General features: G+C 40.7%; 2 protein-coding genes across 4 annotated transcripts in view; one reads left to right on the top strand and one right to left on the bottom strand.

Moving 5' to 3' along the window:
• Positions 1-27100, bottom strand: part of LOC105015546 (transcription factor IIIB 90 kDa subunit) — a 49983-nt gene extending 22883 nt beyond the window's left edge. The window contains exons 1-12 of one of the 2 annotated variants that reach the window (XM_020054207.3): positions 26788-27100; positions 25977-26186; positions 24646-24726; positions 21776-21949; positions 18578-18609; positions 17391-17463; positions 11863-12012; positions 8400-8493; positions 8168-8294; positions 8030-8069; positions 7832-7924; positions 6889-7143 (exon numbers count right to left, since the gene is read on the bottom strand). In XM_020054207.3, coding sequence (XP_019909766.2) covers positions 6889-7143; positions 7832-7924; positions 8030-8069; positions 8168-8294; positions 8400-8493; positions 11863-12012; positions 17391-17463; positions 18578-18609; positions 21776-21949; positions 24646-24726; positions 25977-26160 — 1303 coding nt within the window. In that variant the 5' untranslated portion in view covers positions 26161-26186; positions 26788-27100. Of the gene's footprint in view, positions 1-6858; positions 7144-7831; positions 7925-8029; positions 8070-8167; positions 8295-8399; positions 8494-11862; positions 12013-17390; positions 17464-18577; positions 18610-21775; positions 21950-24645; positions 24727-25976; positions 26187-26787 lie in introns of both variants that reach the window. The other variant, XM_010878797.4, reaches the window with a different exon arrangement.
• LOC105015545 (BTB/POZ domain-containing protein 6-B) lies at positions 13841-17096 on the top strand. 2 transcript variants are annotated; one of them, XM_010878796.4, is made up of 5 exons: positions 13841-14178; positions 14384-14669; positions 14859-14949; positions 15051-15169; positions 15693-17096. In XM_010878796.4, the coding sequence occupies exons 1-5, from the start codon at positions 14154-14156 to the stop codon at positions 16723-16725; spliced, it is 1554 nt and encodes a 517-aa protein (XP_010877098.1). In that variant the 5' UTR covers positions 13841-14153; the 3' UTR covers positions 16726-17096. The 2 variants fall into 2 exon arrangements, with proteins under 2 accessions (XP_010877098.1, XP_010877097.1); XM_010878795.3 differs by having other exon boundaries at positions 13841-14669.
• Positions 27101-27439: the final 339 nt, after the last annotated feature.

The raw sequence follows: 27439 nt of genomic DNA on the forward strand, positions 1-27439 counted from the left end.
TGGTGGGACCTTCCTGCGTCACTGCTCATTCCACTCCAATACACGTTATTCAAGACGTCGTCTTTAGACGCATCTGTCCAGTGTTGCCTAGAAAGGTGACATGCGTCATGGCAAAAAAAAGACCTTTCACTGTAAAATCAAAAACGACCCTTTCATTTCCCTTGCATGTGGTTGAGTTGCCAGCAATGGTATGTACATCTTTATCCATCTGCCAGAGGACTAAATCAAAAGTGCTTTCATATTTTCTACGGAAATGTAGCTAATTGGATATAGCTATCTATCCAACCATACTTGTATTGTTTCAGGGTTTAGCTTGGATCCAAAAACTGTATGTCCCATCCTTCACCTACTGGCCCCTCCCTGTCTGTCTCACATTACCTACCAAACCAGTCATTCACTGATTCTGGTACTGCAGGCCAGCTCACCATCCCCAGATCCAGGTTGCAGAGCTTTGGGGACAGGGCTTTCTCTAGTGTTGCAGAGCTTTGGGGACAGGGCTTTCTCTAGTGTTGCAGAGCTTTGGGGACAGGGCTTTCTCTAGTGTTGCAGAGCTTTGGGGACAGGGCTTTCTCTAGTGTTGCAGAGCTTTGGGGACAGGGCTTTCTCTAGTGTTGCAGAGCTTTGGGGACAGGGCTTTCTCTAGTGTTGCAGAGCCTTGGGGATAGGGTTCTCTCTAGGGTTGCTCCTATGCTCTGGAACCCCTTGCCGCAAACCAGCCGGGACTCTGAGTCCATCTCCATCTTCTAGCACCGCCTAAAGACCCATCTTTTCCATATCAAATTCCTCTAGCCCGGCCCCCGCCACTTCTGTGGTCTCTTGTTAAAAGGTCCCTTATTGTGTCATAACATATCTTCGGAGTCTTTCATCCTGTTTCCTTAATTTTTTTGAGCAACTTTGGGTCAATTTTTTTAAATATATAATGTATTAATTAATACTATTACTACATTTTCTTCTAGGTCAGCCAGCCAGACAGCAAGGTTTATGCCCACCTTCATATTTGGATATAAATGCAGCTGCTAGAATCAAGAGAATTGTTAATAAAAGCCTTCAAACACTGGTCCAAATAGTGTTTGATCCTCAGCCCAGGGCTAAAGCTTAGCCCAGGGTTAACAAATGCTCACGTGAAAATAAGCTAGCCCAGGGCTTAGAATGACGCAGTGTGAAAAGGCCTGCTGAGGCACATGACTTCCAGCACCTGTGTGGTAAACGGCTGCTGTCATCTCCAATCATACTGAGCTGCAGACAAACTGCCTCCCTCCCACCCCAAGACAAGGAGGCAGATATTGTCCAGCCAGGACTTACTTATACAACCTGCCACAGACAAAGAGCATTTTTTTTTTTTAAAGTTACAAAGAAAATTACAGCGTAAAGGACTGAAAATGTCAACTGCCACGTTACCTCCCAAGGTAATGTGGGAAAATTCTCCAACAGACATACTGCCACAGCTATAAAACGTAAATGTTATTGTATCTACATTTTATGATATTCAAATGAAACTGTCAAAACAATTGTTGTAGTCTAAATAGGCTTAAAGATGCAGCTCAACAAGCCTAGAAGACCATAGTGCTGAACTGGTGAAACAAGCATATTCATCCTGACAAAAGGGCTTTGTAAGACTTTCAGACAAAGTGTAGCAGGCCTGTGGAGCTTAAAACAAATACTTGGATGTATTCTCTTTGTCTTCATTGTCTATACTGTAGCCAATCTCTGTTTTGTCATCAGTTGTCACTCCACCCCACTTCATTCGAGAGGTTGGGCATCCAACCATCTGTTAAGCTGGCCAAGGCCCTACTGTACTGCCCCCAGGCATTGTAAAACACCACATATCCCCGCCTTCAAAAAATTAAATTGAGGCATCTCCAGCTGTCAGAGACCAAGTGAATTATTTGTGTGTCTCAGTTTTTGCCATCTGAACCCTCAATTATCCTTTGCAAACAGAATGTGGTTTATTAGCTATATACATGTTTATACATCCTTTCAAACAGCTCCACAACCACTTTCTTGTACCACCTTATCTAAATACAGTATCAGTGGGTAACAGGCAGATTGGGAAGGGTGATGGGTGAAGTTGAACACCCAAATCCTGTGTTTAGATTACAAGGACTGTGAAGATGCAGGAATCGTGACTAGGTATTTAGGTGGCTTTTAATTTCAGTTGTACCCCTTTCAGAACCAGTCAGAAACGCAGACATGGAAAACTGGTTGGAATGTTGTCTGTGTATGAAAGGGACAAGGATATGGTTGTCAAACAAAATGTGTTTTTAATCGACAACCGGATGGTTGATCAGATGTGTAGGGTTTTGTGGCACTGAGACAGGAAACATTTCATCCTAATTCCTTTTAAATAACTTCTAAATATATTTTAATAGCCATAATGAGCAACCAGAGTACTGTTCAGTTAGATTGGCCATAAGACATACACACATTAAAGGTCATTAAGCTCTCAATTATATGTTTGGATGCCCAGAGTATTGGTTGTATTATGCAGAGGCAAAAGCACTGCTTGGGTGAACAGTAGTATATACAAGCACTGTCAGCACTGCACAATTGTAGAGCTTGTGTGCCTAATGATTATTACTGTTGCCTTTCAAATCAACACTAGACAGATATGGCTAAATTAGGGACAAGTTTGGTTTCTGGTCAATAATTAACTGAAATGATTGAGAAAAGTGCTGAAACTCAGCTTAATCCTGAAGCCCAACACCTTTAAACAGCCATTGCTGAGAGCTGACATTCCCATCAAAGCATAGTCATTTATAAAGCGCAAGAGACTGACCGTGTTCAGTGAGGCAGTTAAGGTCAGGCCAAAAGTCATTGATTGGACTAAGTGCCTGGATGAAAACACTGGCCTTCAATCAATGCCTGCTCTAATGGTACAGGAACATTCCCTTAAGACAGAATTAGACATTTGTGAGCAAGTCAACCTGTGGTTACGAAGTCACAAACCTTGGCCCAAATAGGCTGCCGTCTTCCTAACTCACAGGATTCAAATGACCAATCTCTACGGCAAGACTTACACCCAAATCTAGTCACAAACATGCTATTGTTGTCTGAAATATTGCGAGTTAAAAACAAGTCAACAAGTCAAGTCAAAAGATAATAATGTTCGAGTTCCAGGGTCGCAGTGTGGCTGATTAAATGTTCTTGCAAAGTTTGAGTATAGACAGTGTTTGCAACGTGTTACAAATATCAGATATATTCTGGGTTGATTTATATGCATCTAGGAACCAAACCTGCACAAACTTTGTCCAGGGATGAGTCATGTCAGGTTTTGCACAGATCGGTCATTAGATGCCACAAGAGAAGCATTCAAAAGATTTTCACAAACTCAATATGGGGAAAATGTATAATGGCAGACATTGTGTCCCTAGGTAAACGTGGTTGCTGGTGAGGAGAGGGCCATCACAGTGATGTGGTCAATAAACCTCACGTCTAGGACTGCAGCAATCTATTATTTAAATATTATTTACAGAAAAACATGGCTCAAGGCCTATGAGGTGTTACTTTTTAAAGTAAACAGAAATATAAACCGTTAAAGCCTTGGTCCTATGTTTTATGACATGAATTAAGATTTTCATATGCCTATATTCAAAGTACAAGTAATGTGAAATCGAGAGATTAGGACCTAATGAATTCATGTTAACAGGCATCCTTTTATGAACTACAACACAGTAAAATCTTAAATATTGTTGATTGTTGAGTTTATATTTTTGTTCAGTATATTAGGAGTAATTTTTTTTCTACCTAAGGAAAATAATTTTTCAGATTTGCCTAAGCCTATGCTGTGACTCCTAACATGATACAGTACAGACAATTCAATCGTACAATTTAAATGTTCATTTGTCTTCCCTAGTAAGAGCATTACACATCAATGCACTAATTCCATCAACGCACTAGCCTGAAAACAATTACCTTTTTCAGATGTCCTTAGCAATAACTATAGTAACTTGCCCTATTTTAATTACATTTCAACTGTTGCAAAAACAAAATAGATAATGAACTTAAGAAAGGCAACTACAAAGCCCTGTCGCGTTTAAGCAAAAGCTAACGTAGTTATAGTAGCTATTCATAGCTACAGCAGTAGCTGTTAACTCCTTTATCTACACAACTTTAGCTGCATCATAGTCAAACAGTGACAAATTACAAAGGATACTGTAACCATTACTTCAAAAAAATATGTACGCATTAAGTGATGTGCAGTAACATTTCCGTCGTGACTGGTAAATAAGCTTATTTTATGTGTATAATTGTGCCAATTGAAGTATATTTCTTTTGACTCATATAGACCCGAAAAGCGTTACATACCGGGATGCTCGTATGATCCTATGGAAAAAACTAATTCAGACTTACATAGCCCAGATTGCAATGTATGATATTCATCATTTTCTCTTTGAAATACTTTTTACTTTTGTCCATGTTTTGGGCCATGTGTAGACACGCTGCTGCCTAAAGGCTCAGATGTTTCAAGCAAGGTAAAGGAGATGTCAAGCACATGTAAGCTAATAGGAGCAACAAATAAGTGACTAATCAGTGGCAGATACAGAAGTCAACGGATTTTACTCGAGGCCAAGTGAGTCAGAAGTCCATATGGTTCAAATCGACTAAAGTATAAGTGCAAATCAGCAGCTTCCTTGGTCGAGTAATAAGTTGAGTCATGAGTCTCTATTGCTGAAGTCTGAGTCCTGATCCAGACACTCAAGTCTGAGTCACAGGGTGAACATTAACAAAAAATAATCTAACCTAACCAGTCAAAAATGGTGCAATGCCAAGAGGAATGAAGTAACCAAATAATTTGCTTTCCCTTTTCCCTCCATTTTGGGCTACCAAATATTTACACATGGGCAACTGACAGCGGTAAATTCAAACCATCAAAAAAGCATTTACTTACAAAACATATCATCACTCCCAGAAATACTGAATAATATAAACTGAATAGTTTTGCCTGTTCCTCGCTCATAATTTTTATCAGGCGCAAGCAGAGCCGGCCTGTCAACCACGTGCAGCAATGAACTCAGTGTTTAAAATAATAATTATTATTATAATAATTAACTGTGCATCCCAAATAACCATAAATCAGAGTAAATTACATTAAATCAGACCGATATAATGCTAGTTTTTCCATTTGAAAAAAATATATATTGTAGACTGATATGTGTACCTTACTAAATCGCACATTCTGCGATGTGACTATTGCAGATGCGTACATCGCAATGTCGATGCTGAAACGTTATATTGTGCAGCCCTAGTGTGACCTTGTTAAAGTGGCATTTTTTTTATTGAATCATACAAAGCCAGCACCAGCACAAGTTCTTCTCAATCATTAGGAAATGCAAATACAGCAATACATTTCTTTCTCAGTTTCAAACATTTTGGAAATAACAAGGAGCAACCAAAACATGTTTGCAGGAAAGTACTTAGTACAGAGTCTCAAATAAATTCAGTCTATCTAAATCGGAAACTGTATTTACTGCTAAATCTGAAAGCATATAATCTCCTACTCCGTATATAAAATCTTAAACTAATAATTGAAGAGAAGTATGACATTTGTCTATTTTTAGAGCTTAGACAGGGCACTGTATTTTAGTGGTCTATATATAGAACATATTCAGAAAAATTACAAAAGTTAACCTTTTAAAAAGTTAATAAATTATGTTGTGAATTCATATAAATAAATACATTTGTTTTCCCTTTAGGATACTTTCCGACTCACTGCCTTAATATACCTGTTTTTCATGTTAAAATAGTCTCACACAGATACTCTTTTTCTTTGCTCTTATAAAGAAAGTTGTTTCTGAGACTCTCAATTAAATAGGGTTAGGAATCTGCCTGTCTGAACTATGGCCCAATGCTTCCTCATTTGTGAACTGCAGCAATATTCCATCTGCAACAATGTTCAAACCTACATATATTTAATCAAAACACTAAAGCAAGCCGAATAAGAACCAAAAAGGTTAACCACCTCGGTAAGCTACGGTTCAGTACCCAGGTAAAAAGAACTGAGAGCACATGAACAACAACCCCGTCTTTCCTCTAAAGCTGTGCACAAACACAAAACACTCTGATCTCTCTCTCTCTCGCTCGCTCATCCTCTCTCTCATACACTCACAGACAGATGAAAGACACAACGCTAATGACAAGGCACTGCTCTGTCCTCTTAATGCTTCAAAGATTGAGCTGGGGGGCCCCTTGAACCTCCACCCCTCCCAAAGCCACCACAATTAGCCAAGCCTGAGAGACCACTAGCTGCCTGCATCCACAGATCAACCATCTGAAGAGATGCAGCTCCATGAAAGCAGCACCAAAACGAAAATAAAGAAGGTAGACTACACAAACAGTAACACTGGTTTCCTTTTATCTTCATTTCTCACCATGACATCAGCCACATGTTAAATAAGCTGCATATTAAAAGTCTTCCATTTGAATGAGTTGAAATGCAGGCTAATACAGATGTTTTACCTTCCGGACATGGAGTTTAATAACCATCTGACAAATGTACAGGGATGACTCAAACTAGCATCAGTCAAAACAATGATCAATTAAGAGGAAAGCATATGATTCAAAACCAATTATTAATTTTGGTGGTTGTTTCTTTCAAGAACAAAAACACATCTAATAATCCATTATTCTGACAAGAGGGGGTTAAGATCATGATTCTGTCCTAACTTCACCTCACTTCTCAGAGGCCCACTCCCAGAGTAACTCCCCGCATTATCAGACAATCAACTCTCAAACCTTTGGAAAAACCGACATTTTGACATTTCTATACAGAAGAGGGTGAAAGCCAGAACAACAAAGTAGTAGTATGTATTATTTTCTTCACAGATACAAAAGAGCATCTAAAAACACAGGTTTGCTCACCGTTCTCCTTCTCCTCTCCAATACACTTGCTGATGGACTCTGGTAAGCCCAGGCTGGCTGCAGTGGGCATGGGCCCTAGAAGGGAGGCCAGAGATGGGCCTCGGCGAGGTGGTCTCTCCTCCTTCCCCTCTCTTTCCTCCTCCTCTCCAGAAATAAGCTGGTCACATAGGTCCCGGTTTAGGTGCTCAGCCACATCCTTCAGCTCTTCTTCTTCCCGCTCCTCCCAATCAGGAAGAGATACATCATCATCATCATCATCATCATCAATATCTTCCTCCTGAGGGCCTAGGAGAGGGGAAGGAAAAAGAACAAGATACATATTCAGTGTTGTTTAAAACTGATAAATGCTAAATTATTACCTGATGTGATGCAGAAACTGTAATACAAAGACTGACATTTTTGTTTGTGTGGGTGATTATGTAACTAATGAATATTGTATGACATGTGGGCTTTCAATCAAGTCAGGAGTCCTTCTCACATTGTGGCTGAAACTAAAAACTAATCTATTGACACAATGTAAGGAGCACTTGGTTGAAGTACTTTCTCAAGAAACAGAACCATCAGGCTGCCAAAGTGTCATTATAACAACAGCCCTGTTAGCACTGATAAAAGCCCAGGGTTTGTTACAGCTGCAACAGGCCTTCATCAAGCAAACAGTCTGCCAGGCAGAGTGCCCCCTGTTGAGTCCATGCAGAGATGAAGAACTAAATAAGCAACGTGAGCAGCTAGAGGGCCGCGGGTGGTACCAGGGTTTAACCCGTCAGTTACAGTAGTTTGACGGCAAACGTGCGTCATCATAACATCATTTCATTTGATCTCAGAGTAAACAAAACTTCCTGTATATATAGAAAACCCATGGAAGTTTCAAGCGCTAATGACTGCCAGCACAGTGACATATCCTCGGCTCCTCGGGAGGTCTTAGTTGGAGGACTGGCATGGCTGTCGAGCGCATCAGGGAGCCTCTGTGTCCTACCGGTTTTTGCATAGGAGGCGTAAATCCCTCTCAACTTGGGCCGGCTCTGCTCCAGTTCCATCTCAATCTCGTCCTGGTACTCATGGATTTCGCCTGTAGAGATGAATCCCAGAACACTATTCTGACTCCACTCTTCAGACTTTAGAAATGTTTGAACAGCCTTTCAGTTACCATTCGACTGATTGATCAAAACCATACCTTGAACTTCACCTATCTTCTTCTCCAATTCTTCCTCGAGCTAGAAGGATAAAATACAAAAGTACAATATTGGAAGAAAACACAGGGTAAAACCTAAAGTATAAATTAAAGTGTATCCTTTCTGTAGTTACTTCTCACCAGCTTCAATCTTTTCTTCCTCTGTCCGTCAGTAAAAGAGGGAGGGTCACACTCTTGGTCAAGATCCACCCTCATGAACTCCTCAATCGTCAGCTGACTGGTGGGCGTGTCCTCAAATTCATTCAATCTGAACCCATCAAAAAAAAAGTCAGCATACTGTAAGAGATGAATGAGAACACGCTGAAGATGTAATTCAGCAGATGGGGTAATTTGCTCTAAAAGGAGGTCTAACCTTTTTCTAAGTGTGGCCTCGCACACCTTCACTACACTGATGATTTCTTTTATGGTACGTCGGAACTCATGCATGCGAGCAGCAACCAACAGGGCTGAGAACACAAAAACACACAGGTGAGAAACTTTCCATCACACACCTCTACAATCCACACATATCTATAGAAGTCAACAGATAAATAATCAATACAGTCATTCTTCATAGGGCGCATGCAGTCAGTTACATAACACAAGGTCTGTTTAAAGATGGATGAGAAGTAGTTTGATTGGTCTTTGACATTCTAGAAGCAGCCGTCTTTCTCACACATTCACTTTATATTGAGTAACAAGCTCATCTAAACTTTTCCTTCCTTCTTGTAAGTGAATCTTCTCAATGATTAATGCTGAGCAATTAATTATTCAGATATTGCAGCTAAGGAAGAAAGGGAGAAATGTGAAACCAGACGCGTAAATGTCCACATGCTTGGGGAAGTTGGTTCTTCTGTTTCAGGATGTGTTGCCAGTAACACATCAGAGAAGTTGTTCTGTCTCAGTCCAGTAAGTAGGGGACAGACTGCAGACCTTGTTACTGATTGGAGCCTGCAGTTACTTTCCTGTGATTAACAGTTACTGATGAACAAAATGTCACTGGGATTTCAGATCCTTGTAGTGGGGGATAATAGTGGACATGGGTTCCCTGTTGCATTAGAAATGTATCAACACATCAAAAGCTCTGGAGAGTCAGAAGACGTGTCCTCCCAGCTTAACTATTAAGTCAGCTTGGACTCATGTGCTTGGAGGAAAACACCCCCTGGCTAATGACCACAATTAGCATTTAAACTAAAACGGGATGTAAATGAAATGCAATGCAGTGCCACAACATTTTTGTTGAAGTGCAGACATTATAACATTCTTTGTCATGTTATATCCTAACTAGACACTATTGTATAATTAATAAGAACATCGGCTTTTGCTTGTTTTGGAAAAGACGTAGCAAGAGATTATCCAAACGTGTGTGCATAGTTCTGCCCTGCATGTGGAATGAAGGGATAGTAATGACAATAATGCTACAAGGATAAAGTGAAAGACATACCATGAGGTCCAAACTGTTAATAACAGCATAGTATATCCCAACAGGCCCAGTGCCTATGAAAGAACTTCCAACTCCGAGTGATTTAAAACTAGATCAGGGATTGGATTTATGCATATAAATGTGAGAAGTTTGGCTCCTGTGGTTGATTTGGTAAGTGTGGCTCCAAACTGCAGACCCTCTTGTTTAAGTGTCGCCTGAAACATGGCTTTCTAAATCGAATCAGAGCATTGGCCTAGAGGGATATATCTACAGGTGTGATACAGCCAGTAAAGGGGGAGGTATAGCCATGTTTATTAAGGGCAGATATACTGTAAATGAGATGTTAACTAAACCAAAGCATTTTGAATTGCAACTGGCCACTACTGTATCATTAGATGTGTTAAGACATTACGGACCGCTCTCTGCTAAGTCTCTGAACTCCAAGTCTGAGCTCTTGTCCAACTGGGGGGAAAATGAAAATGTCTAATGGGCGACTAGAATTGGGATTGATTATGTCCTAACTCAGATGCCATAAATGAGCTGTGTAATAAATTAAATTTTTCCCAGTTGATAACAGCAACACCACAGCTGAACCTTAAATACAACTCTAAAGCAACATAAACAATATTATCCTAACTAATAGTCCAGAGGCGTACTCTGCTATCAGTGTTTTTACAAATCATATAAGTGACCATTGTGCAATTGCATGCATAAGGGACACTAAATAGCCTGATTTACTAAAAATGTAAATCAAGCTATTATTATGAAACTACAAAAGAAAATCTTTGTAACCCAATCAAAATCTGGAAAAACATTAAATCTATGAATTCAAACAAACTTATCAGCCATGCCTCTGAAATTGCCACAGGACTCAAATAAATGTAGCAATTCCACTTTATCCGTTACTTCTTTTAATATTGCTAAAGCTGGGCATCTTTTTGACAATCATCCCATGTCAGCTTTGAAAGAGCCAGCTCCCGATGATTCAATTCCGAATGACCATGCTACAATTAGATCTTAGGATTCACCAACCCAAAATCAAAGGCCCTAAAAGCTATTAAAATTCAGAAATCAGCTGGCCTGAATGAACGGAGTCCATATTTGTTCAAATTAGGAGCAAACATTATGTCTGCCCCTCTTACTCTTTTTAAATGTAAAGTTTTTAAGCAACAAAATCCCCCAAAACTAGAAAGCAGCATACGTCACACCACTACACAAGGATGGAGATCTGTCACAACTGAATAATTACCGTCCTATATCACAACTTCCTGCTCTTGCTTTAGAGAACCTGGTGAACTCCCAGTTGAAATAATTTTTGTATAACAATTGTATTTTATCCCCAGACCAATCAGGATTTAGAACCAAACAGCACCATTACAGCAACTACCAAGGCATGGTGATATTCAGGATGCTCAGGACAAAAAATAAAACATTGTGTGTCACTATTTTGATCTATTAAAGGCCTTTAATATTGTTGACCATGTCCTGTTGCTGCATAGGTTGAGTAAAATGTGGCTTTGGATACTAAAGCATTTGACTGGTTTCAAAACTATCCGTCTGACAGAACCAAAATGTGTTGCAGGGGGGGGAATGAGGTCAGAGTTCATATAACTTACATAGGGAGTTCCTCAAGGGTCAATTTTGGGCCTGGTCATTTTCACATTGTATATTAATGATATTGGTACTAAAGTAAGATCTGCAAATCTACATTTGTATGCTGATGACACTATAGTTTATTCCTATGCCTCCAAAATTGAGGATGCTTTTCATAACCCACAAAAGGCATTTGATGATATTCAAAAACAATTTATGTTGAAACTTGTGCTGAATGCCAGAAAGACACAATGTTTTTTTCCAAACTCAGGGCAGCAAAACTGTGTGACTTACAGATTTGGTAAACAAATTGAAAGGGCTATACTCAGAGTTTTAATCAGGACAAAAAGCTAAAAGTGAAACTAGGTTGTTATTTTAAGAACAAATAATGTTTTTCTATATCAGTCAGGAAATACCTTGTTCAAGAGACCTTTTCATCCGTCCTTCATTATGGTGACATTGTTTATAGCCAACCCTTGCTAGCACCCTCAAGAAACTGGATACCGAGTATCATGGGGCACTAAGGTTCATTACTAATGCAAGTCCACTCACCCATCACTGTGATCTTTACAACATGGTGAAATGGCCCACCCTTCATACAAGGATGAAACACTGGTACATTTTTGTGTATAAAGCAGTTAAGACTATTGCCTACTGATCTATGCTCGTCATTAATGCATTATTTAAAAACATACAGCCTTCGTTCCCAGCTGCTATTCTATTTTTTGGTTCCTATGGCCAGGACTGAAGCGGGAAAAATATCATTTTCCCATAACGCTAACAGTAACCAAAGGTGTGGTTTAATGGCGGTCATGGTTACCTGCGCCACAAAGTCCTGAGGGCCTTCGTCCTGTGTGCATCCAGTCCCTCTTCATTCGCTGCAGTAGTCTCAGTGCTGTCATGGACACTTCATGGTTCTTCTCACCAAATTCCAGCATGTGGGCAAAGCGTGGGATGTACAGGCAGGGATCTAGAACAAGAGTAAACAACTCAAATAAAATGTACTTTATAAAGCCTTTTTCACAGCAGCAGTTGTAACAAAGTGCAAGCCTGAAAAAGACAAAGAGCAAGCAACAACAGAGTTGATGCACAGTGGCTTGGATAAACACCCTAGCAGGGTCAAAACCTAGGAAAAATGAATGTTAAGGACTGTATCCAGGCAATCTGCATTGGCATGTGCAGGAACAGCCCTTGTACACCGGCCAAATACCACAACCACTTAAATATATACGGATAGTATGATGTTATTTTAAAACAGAAACACCCCTGCAGGGAATTGAATTTGAAATGCTAAGGTTTCAATAGCAATGCGTGACTATTCCGAGTAGTAACAGTCTGTGTTTCAGTTTCAGTTAATGGGAATACATTGAATGAGTTCGAGTCTCCTGTAAATAGATTTTAAAGCAAATGGTGTAAAAGGGGATGTACGCATATTTTGTCTATAGTATGTAAAGGCCAAGTTAATTGCAGCAACAACAGTTCACATTCAAACCAACTCTCCCCAATCCAGCAAAGTAAAGTAAGTATTGTAACAGACATTTGCTGGATATTCTGATTACAATTGCCCATTATATAACTAACTTGCATATATAACTAAGTTTCCTTCCAACTTTTGGTCAATTAGCTTACAAACGCAGGTAAAAGGTAGGTTTTTGTTGATATTTTAAATATATTTCCCAGTGTTTTAGATGGCAAATTGATTCTCTACAATATTCATTGCTTATTTTCTCACTTGAACATGTTGAATTTTAGCAATGAGGAAATTATCAAGAGATTTTGCTTGACCAAGTCCAACCATAATTTGAAAGAAATTGTGAAACACAAATTATAAATGTAAATAAATAAATAATATATATATATATATATATATATATATATATATATATATATATATATATATATATATATATATATATATATATATATATATATATATATATATATATATATATATATATATGACGCGCATGCACACACGCACACCCTCTAAACGCAAGCACTAATGCAATCCACATATGGGCAGATGTTTCACCAAGCTCCATTTTTGGTTTAAAGGGCCATGTATGAAAGGATCAAAACGATTGCAAGGAACTGTTTAAGGAATGATCAACAAATTGCCTTGCATCATAAAATATAAATATTTAGATCACCCATGATACACTGCGCATTTGATCCTTTCAAACACCCCCCCACCACCTAAAGATATGAAGGTCAGATTATATGAATCCATTTGGAAGAGACCACTAGTCCCTCTGTTGAGAAATAGAGTAGAACGATTTAGTTTATGACAAGAGCCCAAGCAAGTCTGAATCGAACATTGCTCGAGCTAGCTCTGGTCAAGTCTTAATAATGCAAACTTCGTTAATTGATCACTTTATAATAGAACGCGACGACATTCTGTCAATGTAAACAAGTGATTTAACTGGTTTCACTGGTTTCACTGTGCTTTGCATCCAGTAGAAAGAGTAGTACTACTAATATTACTTCGACGCAGAAAATGATCAACAACTTAATTCATGACGAGGGCAGCGATAAAAAAAACCAAAAAAAACTACTCGGGTTATATCTAAATTACGCATCGATTAGTATAATGTTATATATCAAATAATCAAGGTGATATACAGCAATTTTTATTTTGATAGTCAAATAAAACACGTTGACTGCACGCCATCACACTCGCACACTGCAGTGAGTAGTGAGAGGTCGCTTGCTTAGGGGAGGCGCTTCTGGGCTTCTGACGTTCACTGCTTGTGTAAATCTGATTTGTTGGCAGCGAACAGGGCGTCGGAGAGGATTACACCCAAAAATAAAAAATAAGACAGCAACTACAGTCTCGACAAATTACAATTCACGTCGTCCCCACACAGCAGCCACGGAGTAAACCGTTCCTTGTCTTAGTAGATAAGTAGCTTTTTGCGGAAAAACAACGTCTGCCAGGAAAACAGCCGAATCCAAGCGGGAACCGATTATCTGGATTTACCATCCGCTCGAAAAGGGAAAACAAACTACGTTTCGAATGGACAGCTCAGTTACAACACGGAGATGAAATGAGAAAGAAAAAAAGTATTCTGCTTGAAGTAGGAATACAATCTCACTGGCCGGATATTTTTGATGTTGCTCTTACAATTGATTCGGGGTTAGTAGACTTAATCGCTGAATTTATGGTGCATTTCCTCAGGGACACAATTTGTCAATCAGTTGTCACCGTAGAATAATAAAAGCTCCTGTTTAGTTTATTGAAAAAGGGTCAAGGCTGTGAGTGCCGATGCCAACGGCAGATTGCAGGTTGCTCCATCATGGTCGGATCATGAAGTGTTTGACTTTTTTACTCTTACTTCCAGAAACACTGAAAAAGTCTAAAAAGGCTGGGAAAAACACAGGCAGGTTACCAGTATGCTATGAGATTCTAAACCTATCCATGAAGAAGAAGATGGCTGCAGAACTGTACCCTGCGACCACCAACCTAACCAACAACGGTACTACGGTGACCGCCACTGACAAGAAAAGCGATGTGCAGGTCACACAGTCAACAAACACTGCAATAACACCGACGACCCAGCAAAACATAAACAACAACAACGTCGATCCTCCCAGTTGGCAGTCGTCTCATCCCACACTACGGGAGAGGTAGTCTTAAATTATTTCCATTTGGAAAAAGTTTTGACGTGTTTTTAGCCTATTTGTAATGGGATGCTGATTCTAGCGCTTTCGTCCATAATTGGAACGACATTGCATTGTGTATACTGTCATATGACTGGCAAAGCCCTAAAAAGAATTGCCCAAGTTGTATATCTAATGGATAAATATTCATCCTAGGAATGCCTTGATGTTCAACAACGAACTAATGGCTGATATCCATTTCATTGTTGGCTCCCCTGGTGAATCTCAGAAAGTGCCGGCACACAAGGTAAGCTCAATGTCCAGTTCTCAACACACACACACACACACACACACACACACACACACATACACACAATGACTAATGTGCAAGTTTATCCTTCCCACCAGTATGTGCTGGCAGTGGGGAGCTCAGTCTTCTGTGCCATGTTTTACGGGGATCTTGCAGAGGAGTCACCTGAAATCCATATCCCAGATGTGGAACCTGCTGCTTTTCTAATTCTGCTCAAGTAAGCTACTTACTCATATCAAACCAGTATTACACATGACAAGAACAATGTGACTTCAAGATAAAAGCAAGACAAGTTAAATGCCAAAATGGTGGAGGCAGCAAATATCACAGGAGCAGTGAAGATCATTGTAACTGCTATCTTTGTTGCTCTTCATCTTAAATAAAAAAAAATAAAAGGTAGTGATTTATTGTGAAGGATATTCATTACTTTTTGTTGACGCAATCATTTGTCCTTTCAAAATCAATGTTTTTAATCATGCTGAAAAAATAATGTGTGTCAAGTCCTTGTCTTCTTGGAAGAGGTGCTTGGCACCCAATGCATCACTGGAAGCTTTTACTGTACATAGTGACTTCTTATTTGTATAGCCTAGAGTGTGCTCAGTTAGACAGCACATATACATAATTTCTTTTTTTTTTGTGCACCACCTCTTACATTTTATTAAAGTAATATCCAGCAAATCAGTTGGTTTGCCTTGTTTACTAACCCAGAATCTCATTCTCCTCAATTCTGTCCCTTTCAGGTACATGTACAGTGATGAGATAGACCTGGAGGCAGACACTGTGCTGGCCACCCTATATGCTGCCAAAAAGTACATTGTACCGGCCCTGGCCAAGGCCTGCGTCACCTTCCTAGAGACCAGCCTGGAGGCCAAAAACGCCTGTGTGCTGCTGTCCCAGAGCCGTCTGTTTGAGGAGCCCGAGCTGACACAGCGCTGCTGGGAAGTGATTGACGCTCAGGCCGAGCTGGCCCTGCGCTCTGAGGGCTTATCGGAGATCGACCTGCAGACCCTGGAGATTATTCTCCAAAGAGAGACCCTCAACACCAAGGAGGTTGTGGTGTTTGATGCGGTCATGAGCTGGGCCACAGCTGAGTGTAAGAGACAAGGACTCGGGGCAACAACCCGGAACAAGCGATCTGTGCTGGGCAAGGCACTCTACCTGGTGCGCATCCCCACCATGACCCTGGAGGAGTTTGCTGATGGGGCGGCCCAGTCAGACATCCTAACACTGGAGGAGACACATGACGTTTTTCTGTGGTACACAGCCGCAACAAAGCCCAAACTGGAATTCCCACTAGTGCAGAGGCAAGGCCTGGTGCCCCAGAGGTGCCACCGTTTCCAGTCATCAGCCTACCGTAGCAACCAGTGGCGTTACCGGGGCCGTTGTGACAGCATCCAGTTTGCAGTGGACAAGCGGATCTTTATTGCTGGACTGGGCCTGTATGGGTCAAGTGGCGGAAAGGCTGAGTACAGTGTCAAGATTGAACTGAAGCGGCAAGGAGTGACCCTGGCACAGAACCTGACTAAGTTTGTGTCGGACGGATCAAGCAGTACATTTTCTGTGTGGTTTGAACACCCGGTTCAGGTAGAGCAGGACGCCTTCTATACAGTAAGCACCGTGTTAGATGGGAACGAGCTGAGCTATTTCGGTCAGGAGGGCATGACGGAGGTGCAGTGTGGGAAAGTGACATTTCAGTTCCAGTGCTCCTCGGACAGTACAAACGGGACTGGGGTGCAGGGTGGACAGATCCCCGAGCTGGTGTTCTATGCATAAGCTGGACTGGTCATAAAGGACATCTAGAGGACACATGGACCATACTGTACCATCCATGTGATCCAGCCATTTAAATAATGTAGCATTAAGACAATATGTCACACTAAACAAAATACTATTTTTAAGCAAAGGAATGTTGTTTTATCTTATTTATTTTAAATACATACTTTTATTGTAATTATTTTAATTATTCATGCTACGAAAAGCAGTCCCTTGTAAAAAGTTGCATTGCACTTGTGGGCAGCTTCTGCAATGTGTTTCTTTTGTACATAAAGCACAGTTAATTGGTTTGCAGCTTGATGCTGATCCAACCTGACCTGTATGAGAGCTTATGCAACTACAGAAAAGTATAAAAGTTGAGAGATAAGCCACCGCTTTTGCTGCTAATCATTATATAACCCACTTGCATGTGCAAAAACCTGCTGTTTTTACAAGATTATTACCAGAGGGGATGGTTGGGTGTTACACAGACAAGTGCTAAAACAAAATTAGTCAAATTTGTCAGGAAACATTTGCCCCAACATTTGTTCACATACATTTTAGCTCAGATCCTGAATTGTAAATAGGTGTTGTTCTCAGCAGCTCCAAAAACACAAATTCAACTGTTGTCCTTGCTGTACAATACAGCAGCTACGAAGGAAGTATAAGCGGGAGATGGTAGGTACCTATGGCTGGAGCGTTGATGCAGAGTTCTCTGGCCAGGGTCAGGAAGGTTTTACCCAGGACATATACATTTACCTGTAGGGGGAAACGGGGAAGAGAATTAAGAGCAGAAAAACAAGAGAATGGTGCCATGGTGACTGAAACCCACCCTATCGAGTCCACTATGACCTCAGAATGATCCAGTAAGAAGAACTCTAAATCAAATGTGGTCTAGTAAGCGTTACTGTTTAGTTGCCGCACGATTTTGAAAGCCTAGGGATTCTCCAGACTTTGGGGGAATTAAAGCTCTAGTTTCTAATGTGATCAGAGCAGCTCTGTCATTCCTCCAGGATAAGGGTCCAGACCAGGACCCTTGTTGGATTTGGTCTCTACCAAACAGACAAGCTCTCACTCTCAGCCCCCTCCTGGGTCTATGGCAGCAACAGTCTGCTCTATTTTAGGAGACGTGTCCCCATTCAGAATTTGTACATAGAACAAAGACTTGGACAAGGAATGCATTGTTAGCCAGGCACCATAGCAACCAACAGTGGGGGTAGGTGGTGGTGGCACATCCAAACAGAGCACCCAGAAGCCTTCACCTGGACCATGTCCATGCTATTGTGTCCCCCAGGATTAGACAGCACAGGCTGGATGATAGGAGGTGGACCACAATGTCTTCCCATGGATGGGTCATTGACCACTGGCCTGGGTGGGGCTCCACAAAACTGCAGATTGGTGGAATATCTACCCCTAGCACACTGATACTAGTCAGATAGCCCCAGTCCTACCCTTGAAATACCAAAGGGGCGTGTATGTGAGGGGGCGGCGGGGATTGGCTCTTTAAGGACAGCTGGGAGCATAAAAATAAGACTGACCAGTTGTGTTTCAGAAATGTCCCCTAACCCCAGCACTGCCTTTATAGACAGAAATGCAGACAAGTGTGTGCCTATATTTATACAAAGTCCCTGGCTTTAGTTACACAGCACAAACTACTGCATGGGTCAACCTCTATCTTGTTGGAGTCAAACTCATGATCAGTGTATGCATGGTATCCTACAAAACAAAAAACAAATGAAGCAAATTCGTTGCTGAGCGTCAATTACATTAGGAGCGTTAACTTCTAGAAAACAGGGATACATTCCAAAGCTGAGAAGACTGGTAGAATTGAAGATAAAGAATGACAGTGTAGGCCTACTCCTTCGAAACTCACCTGCAAGAGGTCACTGAGGTCCAGCAGCATGTCTGTGGAAGGGTGAGTTAAATAAAACCACATCATAATGCAACTACATATTTACAAAAACATATTGCCAAGTTAGCAGTTTCTCTCCATCAATTATTGATATTTCACTATATATAACCAGAATTCAATTTTTTAGATACTACATGTACATTTATCATATTTACAATAACAAATACTGGATCTTTTCTGGGGTAAGTGAATTCAATGTAATCCAAAAGGTATCACCACAGGCCTGCAGCATTTTTAAATATATAGAGCTACAGCTTCTGAGGGATTAGCTAACCCTCAGTGACCTTTGAACTCCCTCCTGCACCATCGGGCTCTAGGGATCCCAGTGTCCCAGCAACCAACCCCAAACCCTGCAGTATCCGTGGTGACAGGTGCATCTGTCTACAGGTGCCCAAAATGGATTAACACTTTTTTTTAAAGCCTTATAATGGGATTATGGTCACTCCTGAAATGGAAAAGATAATCCGCACAGTCTGGAGATGAGATTACAGACAACTCCCTCAGTTATAATAATAAATCAGTCTCTGCAATAGATGTTCTGAGAGAATGGTTGCTACAAGCATCCTGTATTGCCAATTCAGTAGTACAGGGAAGGAGCTGACTTCCAAGCCTTGCCTGTTCCATTGTCATGTGAATACTTGGCTGTCAATCATCAAGGGGCACTTCATATTTACAGCAGAGTTAAGAATGCTCTCATTAAAGGCTACTTTATGGATAAAAGTCTATTTTATAGATGGTTTCCTTAAAGGGATAGTTTGACCTAGATTCATATTTGGGTGAAATTCTGAATTATTCTTGAAGGCTCCTGGAGTTATTTTTCACAAGAAACCATTATACACGCAAGTCCCAGCCTAGAATTAGCATTATTAGCATTGTCCTAATTCATTAATTGAAACTGTGCGTCCCGAGCAACAAAAGGAATATTACAAGAAAAAAGAAAAGAAAACGTCAAACTGAATTCAGTAATTTTGTTGACTTCATATTGGTACCATGGAACTACACTGCTCAAAAAAATTCAGGGAACACAAATCACACATCAGATCTCGATGACCAAAATATATTAAAGATCTAAATCTATACTGTACATTGTGTAATTCGTAGCGAAAAAAATGACATAACGGTCAATGGAAACCAAAATCACCAACCGATTGAGGGCGGGATTCAAACTAGCACCGAAAATCTAAGTAAACAATTGAAAACAGGCTGTTCCAACTTGCGTGAATTTCATCACGGCAACTCAGTCTGTGGTGCTACTTGGCGATGTCGGATGCACCAATACATAACGTCCCAGAGGTTCTCAATTGGACTCAGGTCTTGGGAACGTGAGGGCCAGTCAATAGCATCAATGCCTTTGTCATCCAGGAACTGCCTACACACTCTGGCCACATGAGGCCGGGCATTGTCCTGCAGCAGGAGGAACCCAGGGCCCACTGCACCAGAGTAAGTTCTGACGACGGGTGTGAGGATTTCAGGGTCTCTGCGACCTTCCAAGGAAATGCCTCCCCAGACCATCACTGACCTACCGCCAAACTGGTCATGCTGGATGATGCTGCAGGCAGCATAACGTTCACCACAGCATCTCCAGACTTTCACGTCTGTCACATGTGCACAATACTCGCAACTGTGAAAAGAACGGGGCCCCAATACTGGAACTGCCAATTCTGGTGTTCTCTGGCGAATGCCAATCGAGCTGCACGGTGCTGGGCTGTGAGCAGAGGTTCCACTAAAGGACGTGGGGCCCTCATAGAATCTGTTACTGACAGTTTGGTTAAAAACATGCAGACCGGTAGCCAGCTCAAGGTCATTTTGTAGGGCTCTGGCAGTGCTCCTCCTGTTGCTCCTCACACAAAGGAGCCGATACCAGTCTTGCTGCTGTATTGATGCCCTTCTACGGCCTTGTCTACTTGTGTAATGGCCCGTCTCCTGGTATCTCCTCCATCCTCTTGAGATTGTACTGGGAGACACAGCAAACCTTGCAACAACACGTATGGATGTGCCATCCTGGAGGAGCTGGACTACCTGTGCAACCTGAATGGGCTTGGGACACTAGCAAAACAAGAGAAGAATCAGTCAGGATAAGGAGAGAGTAATTGCCCGTGGCCACCACCTGCAAAACCATTCAGTTTTTGGGGTTTGTCTTGCTGTTGCCTCTCATGAGCACCTGATTTCACTTTCATTTGCACCAAAACAGGCAACATTGATTCACAATCGCTTATGCTTGCTAACTGGACAGATTGATATCCTTGATGTTTAATATACTGTGATGATTGTGTTCCCTTCATTCTTTTTGAGCAGTGTACTCACTGTAGCCCCCACAAGCAGCCTGTTATTCTGCAATTATTTAATCAGTAGCTAGCCAACACCAAGTGTTGTTTTTGTTGTAAGTCACACAGACGCTTCCTGAAAAAAATGCTGATTGATACTATTTGTGAACAAACTGACTGGAAAATTAGATTTATATAGCAAAAATGAAAACATTATTTTGAGGAATACAACACTGGCAGGTCATTTGAGGTAAACAACACTAGTCTTAATTTGAAGTGTTTTGGGGTAGATTTCCACTTGCAATGCAGCTTTTGTGGCCTGGGATGCACAGCTTCAATTCATTAAAATTGGATGTTGCTAAGAATGCTAAGGCTTGGAGAAAGGTAAATAAAGGATAAGGTGTGAAAAAAATCCATGGGACTTCAGAAACAACTCAGGTAAAGCAGAATTTCACCCAAATATGAATCTAGGTCAAACTATCCCTTTAACCACAATCACAAAATAATAAAGATTAAGCTACACAGAATGTTTGCCACTCATTCTTTACTCATTACGCCTGTACTCTGATAGTACTTCAGACTTATTGAAAAATAGAGCTATTTTCTATTCGTCCAATAGCTTCCCACTTACTCAGAGGCAATGACAGGGAATGATAAACCAAACTAGCCCCACAATATTGCTGTATGGAAGGCTGATCCGCTCAACATTAGGACAGTACAAAAAGGCGTTAATGAGCATAACACAACAAAGCCATTTACACAGTTCATGTTCAAAATTACTAAAGCTGTTTACCAGGTAATGGTAAAAACATGCTTGGCTGTTGCATAAACACCCTCTATTCCCCCTTTGATTTACTGTTCATCCCCTTCCTGTTACAGCCCTGGGAAAGGATACGCGGCGTCCCCTCCGTCCTGCACACCAGGTAGAGACACGCGGCCAACACGTGGACCACCTTTCGACCCCGCGTCAGGTTTTTACACATGGCCATCTTGTAGAAGTTGAAGGCTGTGTCCAAGCAGTGCTGGTTGAGCTGCAGCTGGTGGCCCAGTGTGTTGATCTGACGTCTCCCTGCAGACACAGACACGTCATTAAATACACAAGGCAGGTCCCAGACAGACACACCTACCTAGACCCATACAGTACCAGCCAAATGTTTGGAGACACCTACTCATTTTAGGGTCTCTTTTTCACATTGTAGAATAATAGTGAATCATCAAAACTATGAAAAAACATATGGTATCGTGTAGTTAAAAAAAAAAAAGTTAAACAGATTTAAAAAAGAATTATTCATTTTGTAAATTCTTCCAAGCAGCCACCATTTGCCTAGAAGACAGCTTTGCACACTCATACACATTCTCTCAACCAGCTTCATAATATAGTAATACGATTAACAGTATAGTTTCAGACAGAAGACTGGCATAGTCAAATAAAAACATTGCTAGCCAGCGAACAAACCCCACCTTCAGTTTTGTTAATATCCTGGATTCGAACAAGATAAATTAAATTGGCCTTCAAAAAAAACAAAAGGTCAGTAGGGAAAAATGTGTTAAAACATTTAATCATAAATATTAAAAATAATGTACGGCAAATGTCATTGTACCATGACAACTCACAGGTAGTCGTGAGACCCATGTCGAAAACTACTGCTACTGTCCAGGTAACTCCAACCTCTTACTGAACAGATTACAGGGCAGCGCCAACATTACTCACACCCCTCTCATCATCTGAGAAAAAACACTTTAAAGTCTCTGATTTCAAAACAAGCCTAGTCTATACTTCGAAAACACAACCAAGATCACCTTCCTGTACATTTATTGTGACAACTGGATCAAATTGTACCAGCCTGCCAGAAAGAATTGCAAAAGCCCCACACTGGAAATGCACTGAGGCAGTGCGGGGTGTTCTCCACTAATAGGAAAAGCAGCCTGTTAGCAACCTGTTCGACAGTTGAGTTGGTGGGAGAGTGGCAGAGAGCAGTGCCAGCGGGGAGGGATGATTCCCAGCATTTATCAGTGTGGGCGAGAAAGAGAGCAGAGGGACAGTAATGCTCCGTGTCTGGCCAGACACAGGGGATGTTTACGGAAGAGAGCGTTCTCTCAGACCCTACAGACACTATAAATCTCTTCAGAGACAATCCACACAGCATGACAGACCCATTCCTCGACCCTAACTGACACACACACGGCTGTATCCACACGTCTCTATATTAGTCATCACCAGTCTGACAAATGTCTGTCTCGCCCCTCCACACATGGATGAGCTTTGTTCATCTCTCCTCCAGCCCTTTTGTGTCTCACTCACGCTCTCCTACAAATCACGTTTCACTGTACTTAACAGTATTCGTCATTAGCACTGTAGGAACACAAGGAGCCTCTTAAAAATAACAGATACAAGAAATGTTTTGGCTATGTAAAGGCCTCTTTCAAGTACATGTGACTAAACAAACAGGAAATAATAAAACTTGATAAAAGAAATGCAAAGGAAAAGCATTGTTTCATTCTAGTCTTTTAGCAAATGCTCTTATCGAGAGGAACTTCCAGGACCCATTAGGGTTAACCGTCTTGACAAAGGACAGAATGATAGATTTTTCCTGTTGGCTGCTTAGGGATTTGATCCAGGTTACTGGTCAGATGCTCTGCTGTAACTGCCACCCACGCATGAAATGGATGTTTGCCTTTGCCAACCAATTCTGCTGTAGACACTTTGTACGGGGGTGGACAAAAGAACAGGAACACCACAAAAAAGGACTGTTACTTTGAAGTAACCAAATCCCAAAAACAGCTGGAGAGGTCACATTACGTTGATTGACAATTAGTAGTACATACAGTATGTCAGCTTTAAAAGAGTTCAGACAATTAGCACTCTGATAATGAGATTAATAACTTGGTGTAAAGAGCACAAACCCTGTATCTCTGAGCAATTCGCAACAGCCAGCCACATTCGCAACAGCCAGACAGGTTTTCATTTGGAGAAGGTCAAATGATGCCTTCAGCCCACAATATCTGCTGCATATTGTTAAACATGGCGTGGGATCCGTAACTGGTCGGGCAGCCTCTTCGTGAGTGTCATGTTTGCACTCATTTTCCAGGACCATGTGCACCCTATGGTACAAACACTGTCCCCTTACTATATGCCAATTGTCCAGGATGAAGATGTCCCCAAACACGCTGCTAAACACATTCAATAATGGTTTTATAAACACCAGGATGACATTAAACACCTTTCATGGACTCCCCAATCACCAGATCTTTACATTATAGAACATTTATGGGACGTTCTGAGTGCAGAATGCAAAGTACATTTCCACCTCCATTACTAAAAGAACTGGAATACGTTTTTTCTTGAAGAATGGGGAAATATCCCACTACACACAGTTCAAGACTTGAATGAAAGCATCCAAAAAGGATTGGAGCAGTTCTTAACGTTAAGGGTGGCCCTACTCGTTATTAGGTCCTCGATCTAAATAATTTGTAAGGCGTTTCCATTAATTTTGTCCATCCCCTGTACCTCCCATGGAAAACTGAGAACTCCCAATTTTGTTGGGGAACGCAAAATCATGTAAGTACTTGGAAGTAAGGTGCTAATGCAAAATTACCTTTAAGGGGTAATTTAGTTTAGTCTAATATGAGATAAAAACATTTATTTTTTAAATATGAAACACAGTACATCAACCCTTATTGAATATTAGGCCTGTGGTGAGTCTTCAGTATGCAAGCACACCCATTCTCCAGGAATGCAAGTACTGACCTCTAATGGTTACTCACCATTTTGCAGCGTCTGGGCACGGGATTCTCTTCCAACACCTGTATAGAACCCTTCTCCAAAAGTGGGATTCCTTCCAGAAGCTATAAGGTAGAAAATAGAAATAACACCTTTAAATTGTAATTTACTTAACATCTCTTCCAGTTAAATTACAAAAATGTTAATAACAATGTTAACACAGCACTGTTATTATATTATTGGACAAAATAAAAGCAGAATTGAGTAAATCTGTTCAGACTTATCAATGTGGTTCCCATGTTGCTGTGATAGAAAATTATACCACACAGCAACAATACCTCAGATATTTTATTTAGGGGTAATGGCTTCCATTTCATCTGAACCACACAACAAATTCTCTACTATCTGCGGCAAACTTTCTTTTGAGACTTAATAGCGATATTTCGCATAGTTTCATCCTCATAATGATTCATTTCTGTGTACCCCTTTAAGAGTCACAAGAATCTGCAACAAAAAGATAATGTAGCACCAGTAAGAGGTAAAACATTTTGAGCTAGAGACAAGGAGTTTAAGCCTAATCAGAACTGCCTGTACTAATCATTCTACCAGGTAAAGTAAAATTATACATTAAAAGGAGAAATATCAACATGTTTGCAAGCTATGCCTAATGACAGTAATACAGTGTGTAACCATGAGCCATTTCAATTTACTTTAATTTTACCAGCTGCACTGGTGCTCAGAGTCCAACATTTCAAGCGCTTTCCATAGGTCACATTTAAAAGACAGTGTTAAAAAAATGCATCGTGTAACATCATTTTATTAATTAGAAAAAGTATTGCAGCCCCTTTGGTTAAAAACCACAAGCCTATTTCCATGGCATAAAATTGGTCACAGAAAAATGCTAATCTCACACTGAGGTAATACAGCACTGCACTCTAGTGGAGAGGTTGAATAACTACAAAACAGATGTGCCATAAAAATCCAATCTCACATGGCCCTACTGCAGTCAGCTGAAAAGCTAGACAGGGTCTATGGATTAGGCCATGTCACCTGGTTAGGTTTGGGCCTACAAAAATCTTAGTCATTGAAAGGGAGGGAAATATCATGCTCTCTGCAAAACTAGTTTTCTAAAATTCAATGGGCTGATTTACATATAACATAAATAACTGTAGGAAAGAAGGTATGTAAGGGAGTTTCTTCGAACCAACCATGTTATTGCATATGGTCATGTTATTGCATATGGTCATGTTATTGCATATGGTCATGTTATTGCATATGGTCATGTTATTGCATATGGTCATGTTATTGCATATGGTCATGTTATTGCATCTTGTCACTATGTCGTACTGTTAAGCGACAGTGCCGCAGCACCCACCGTCTCCAGCTACAAACTGTCCCACAGCTGACGATCCTCCCCCTCCTGTCTCCATGAACTGGACCTCGGACACAATGATGTTGTCCTCCAGGACAGAACCACAGCCCATGCACACAGCATCGCCCCTGGCCTGGTCCACATCAATGTCTGTGCCCCCACAGTTCTTACACACTCTGGAACTCATGGCGAAATCCGGTCACACAGCAAAGTCTAGGTAATAGAGAAGAGAGGACATATTGTTGTCGTGGATAAGAACTGCAGATCCTTTCTAAATCAAAATGCAAGTCATGTTTTCTTTTTTGTAATTATTTAAAAGAATGAATAACTGACAGACAGAACAGTAATGTTAGTATGACATGAGGTATTTGAGGGCAGTGTTTTAAATAATTACAAAAACATGAAGCAACGCTAATCAGTGCTCTGTCTGTAAACTGACCCTGGATCAGCGCTTGGGGGGGGATCACTACATTTCTACTACACCCTTATCTGTTGAGCTACGTGGCAATTACAGCAAAACCTAGTGCTGGCGGTAGTGTACTATACATTAAGCACACTGTAAACTGGTTCTGTAAAGCTTGGTTACTAGTAGTCCAACATCAACAATTTCGCCATTTGTAGCTGCTGAATTAAAGAATCGACCTTATTTTTGACTTCAGTCCAACTGCAGTGAGTGTTGGAACCTGCCTTACAGTCAGCAAGGTTGCTTGACATCACTGTCTTGGTAGCGGTTTTTGCTGTCAATACACTTGGGAAACGAATTCCCATAGGTGGGTGATAAATTGTTAGAAAATAATGGATAAAGAATACGCACCAGCCAATTCCAACAGGAATACAGAGGCGATGCTGACAGCGATGTGGCTAATCAATTAGCTACTGTATAGCAAACAAGCTAGCAAGTTTCCCAAGCAGAATTCCAACCCAGCGCGAATCAGCTTCTCATGAGCACCAAGTCCTTTAAATCTATTAAAATGTCTTGATAAATGTATCTAACCTAAATACACTGTTATTTCTGTGCTACACCGCACATTATTCACTGTCATGCCATTTCTCTAATGATTCACAACCATGCAATCTTTTTTCCAACCCTCATCGCATAGCTAACATGTGCGTTTTCATGCATGGAAATGGATTGGCCCAAACTGACTTTCAAGGGTGATACGCCCCGGTATTGTAATATATATATATATATATATATATCCCTTTATTACAACAATATAATAAAAAATTTGTATCATACATTGTACGTGATATAAAATTATATTTTCTTAATCTAAATATATACATATATTTAAACTCATTATCCTCAAATATATTTATTTTTTTAAACATAGACTCTGCTACAACAAACACCCCCTATAGCTACACATGATAGCAACCGCTACTACGTCACTGAATGCGAGGTACTGACATTTTAAAGAGACACGGGAGAAATAATGCTCGATAACTGACACCAGGGATTTTGA

Source organism: Esox lucius, chromosome 15 (assembly GCF_011004845.1).
Source record: "Esox lucius isolate fEsoLuc1 chromosome 15, fEsoLuc1.pri, whole genome shotgun sequence".
Taxonomy (NCBI): domain Eukaryota; kingdom Metazoa; phylum Chordata; class Actinopteri; order Esociformes; family Esocidae; genus Esox; species Esox lucius.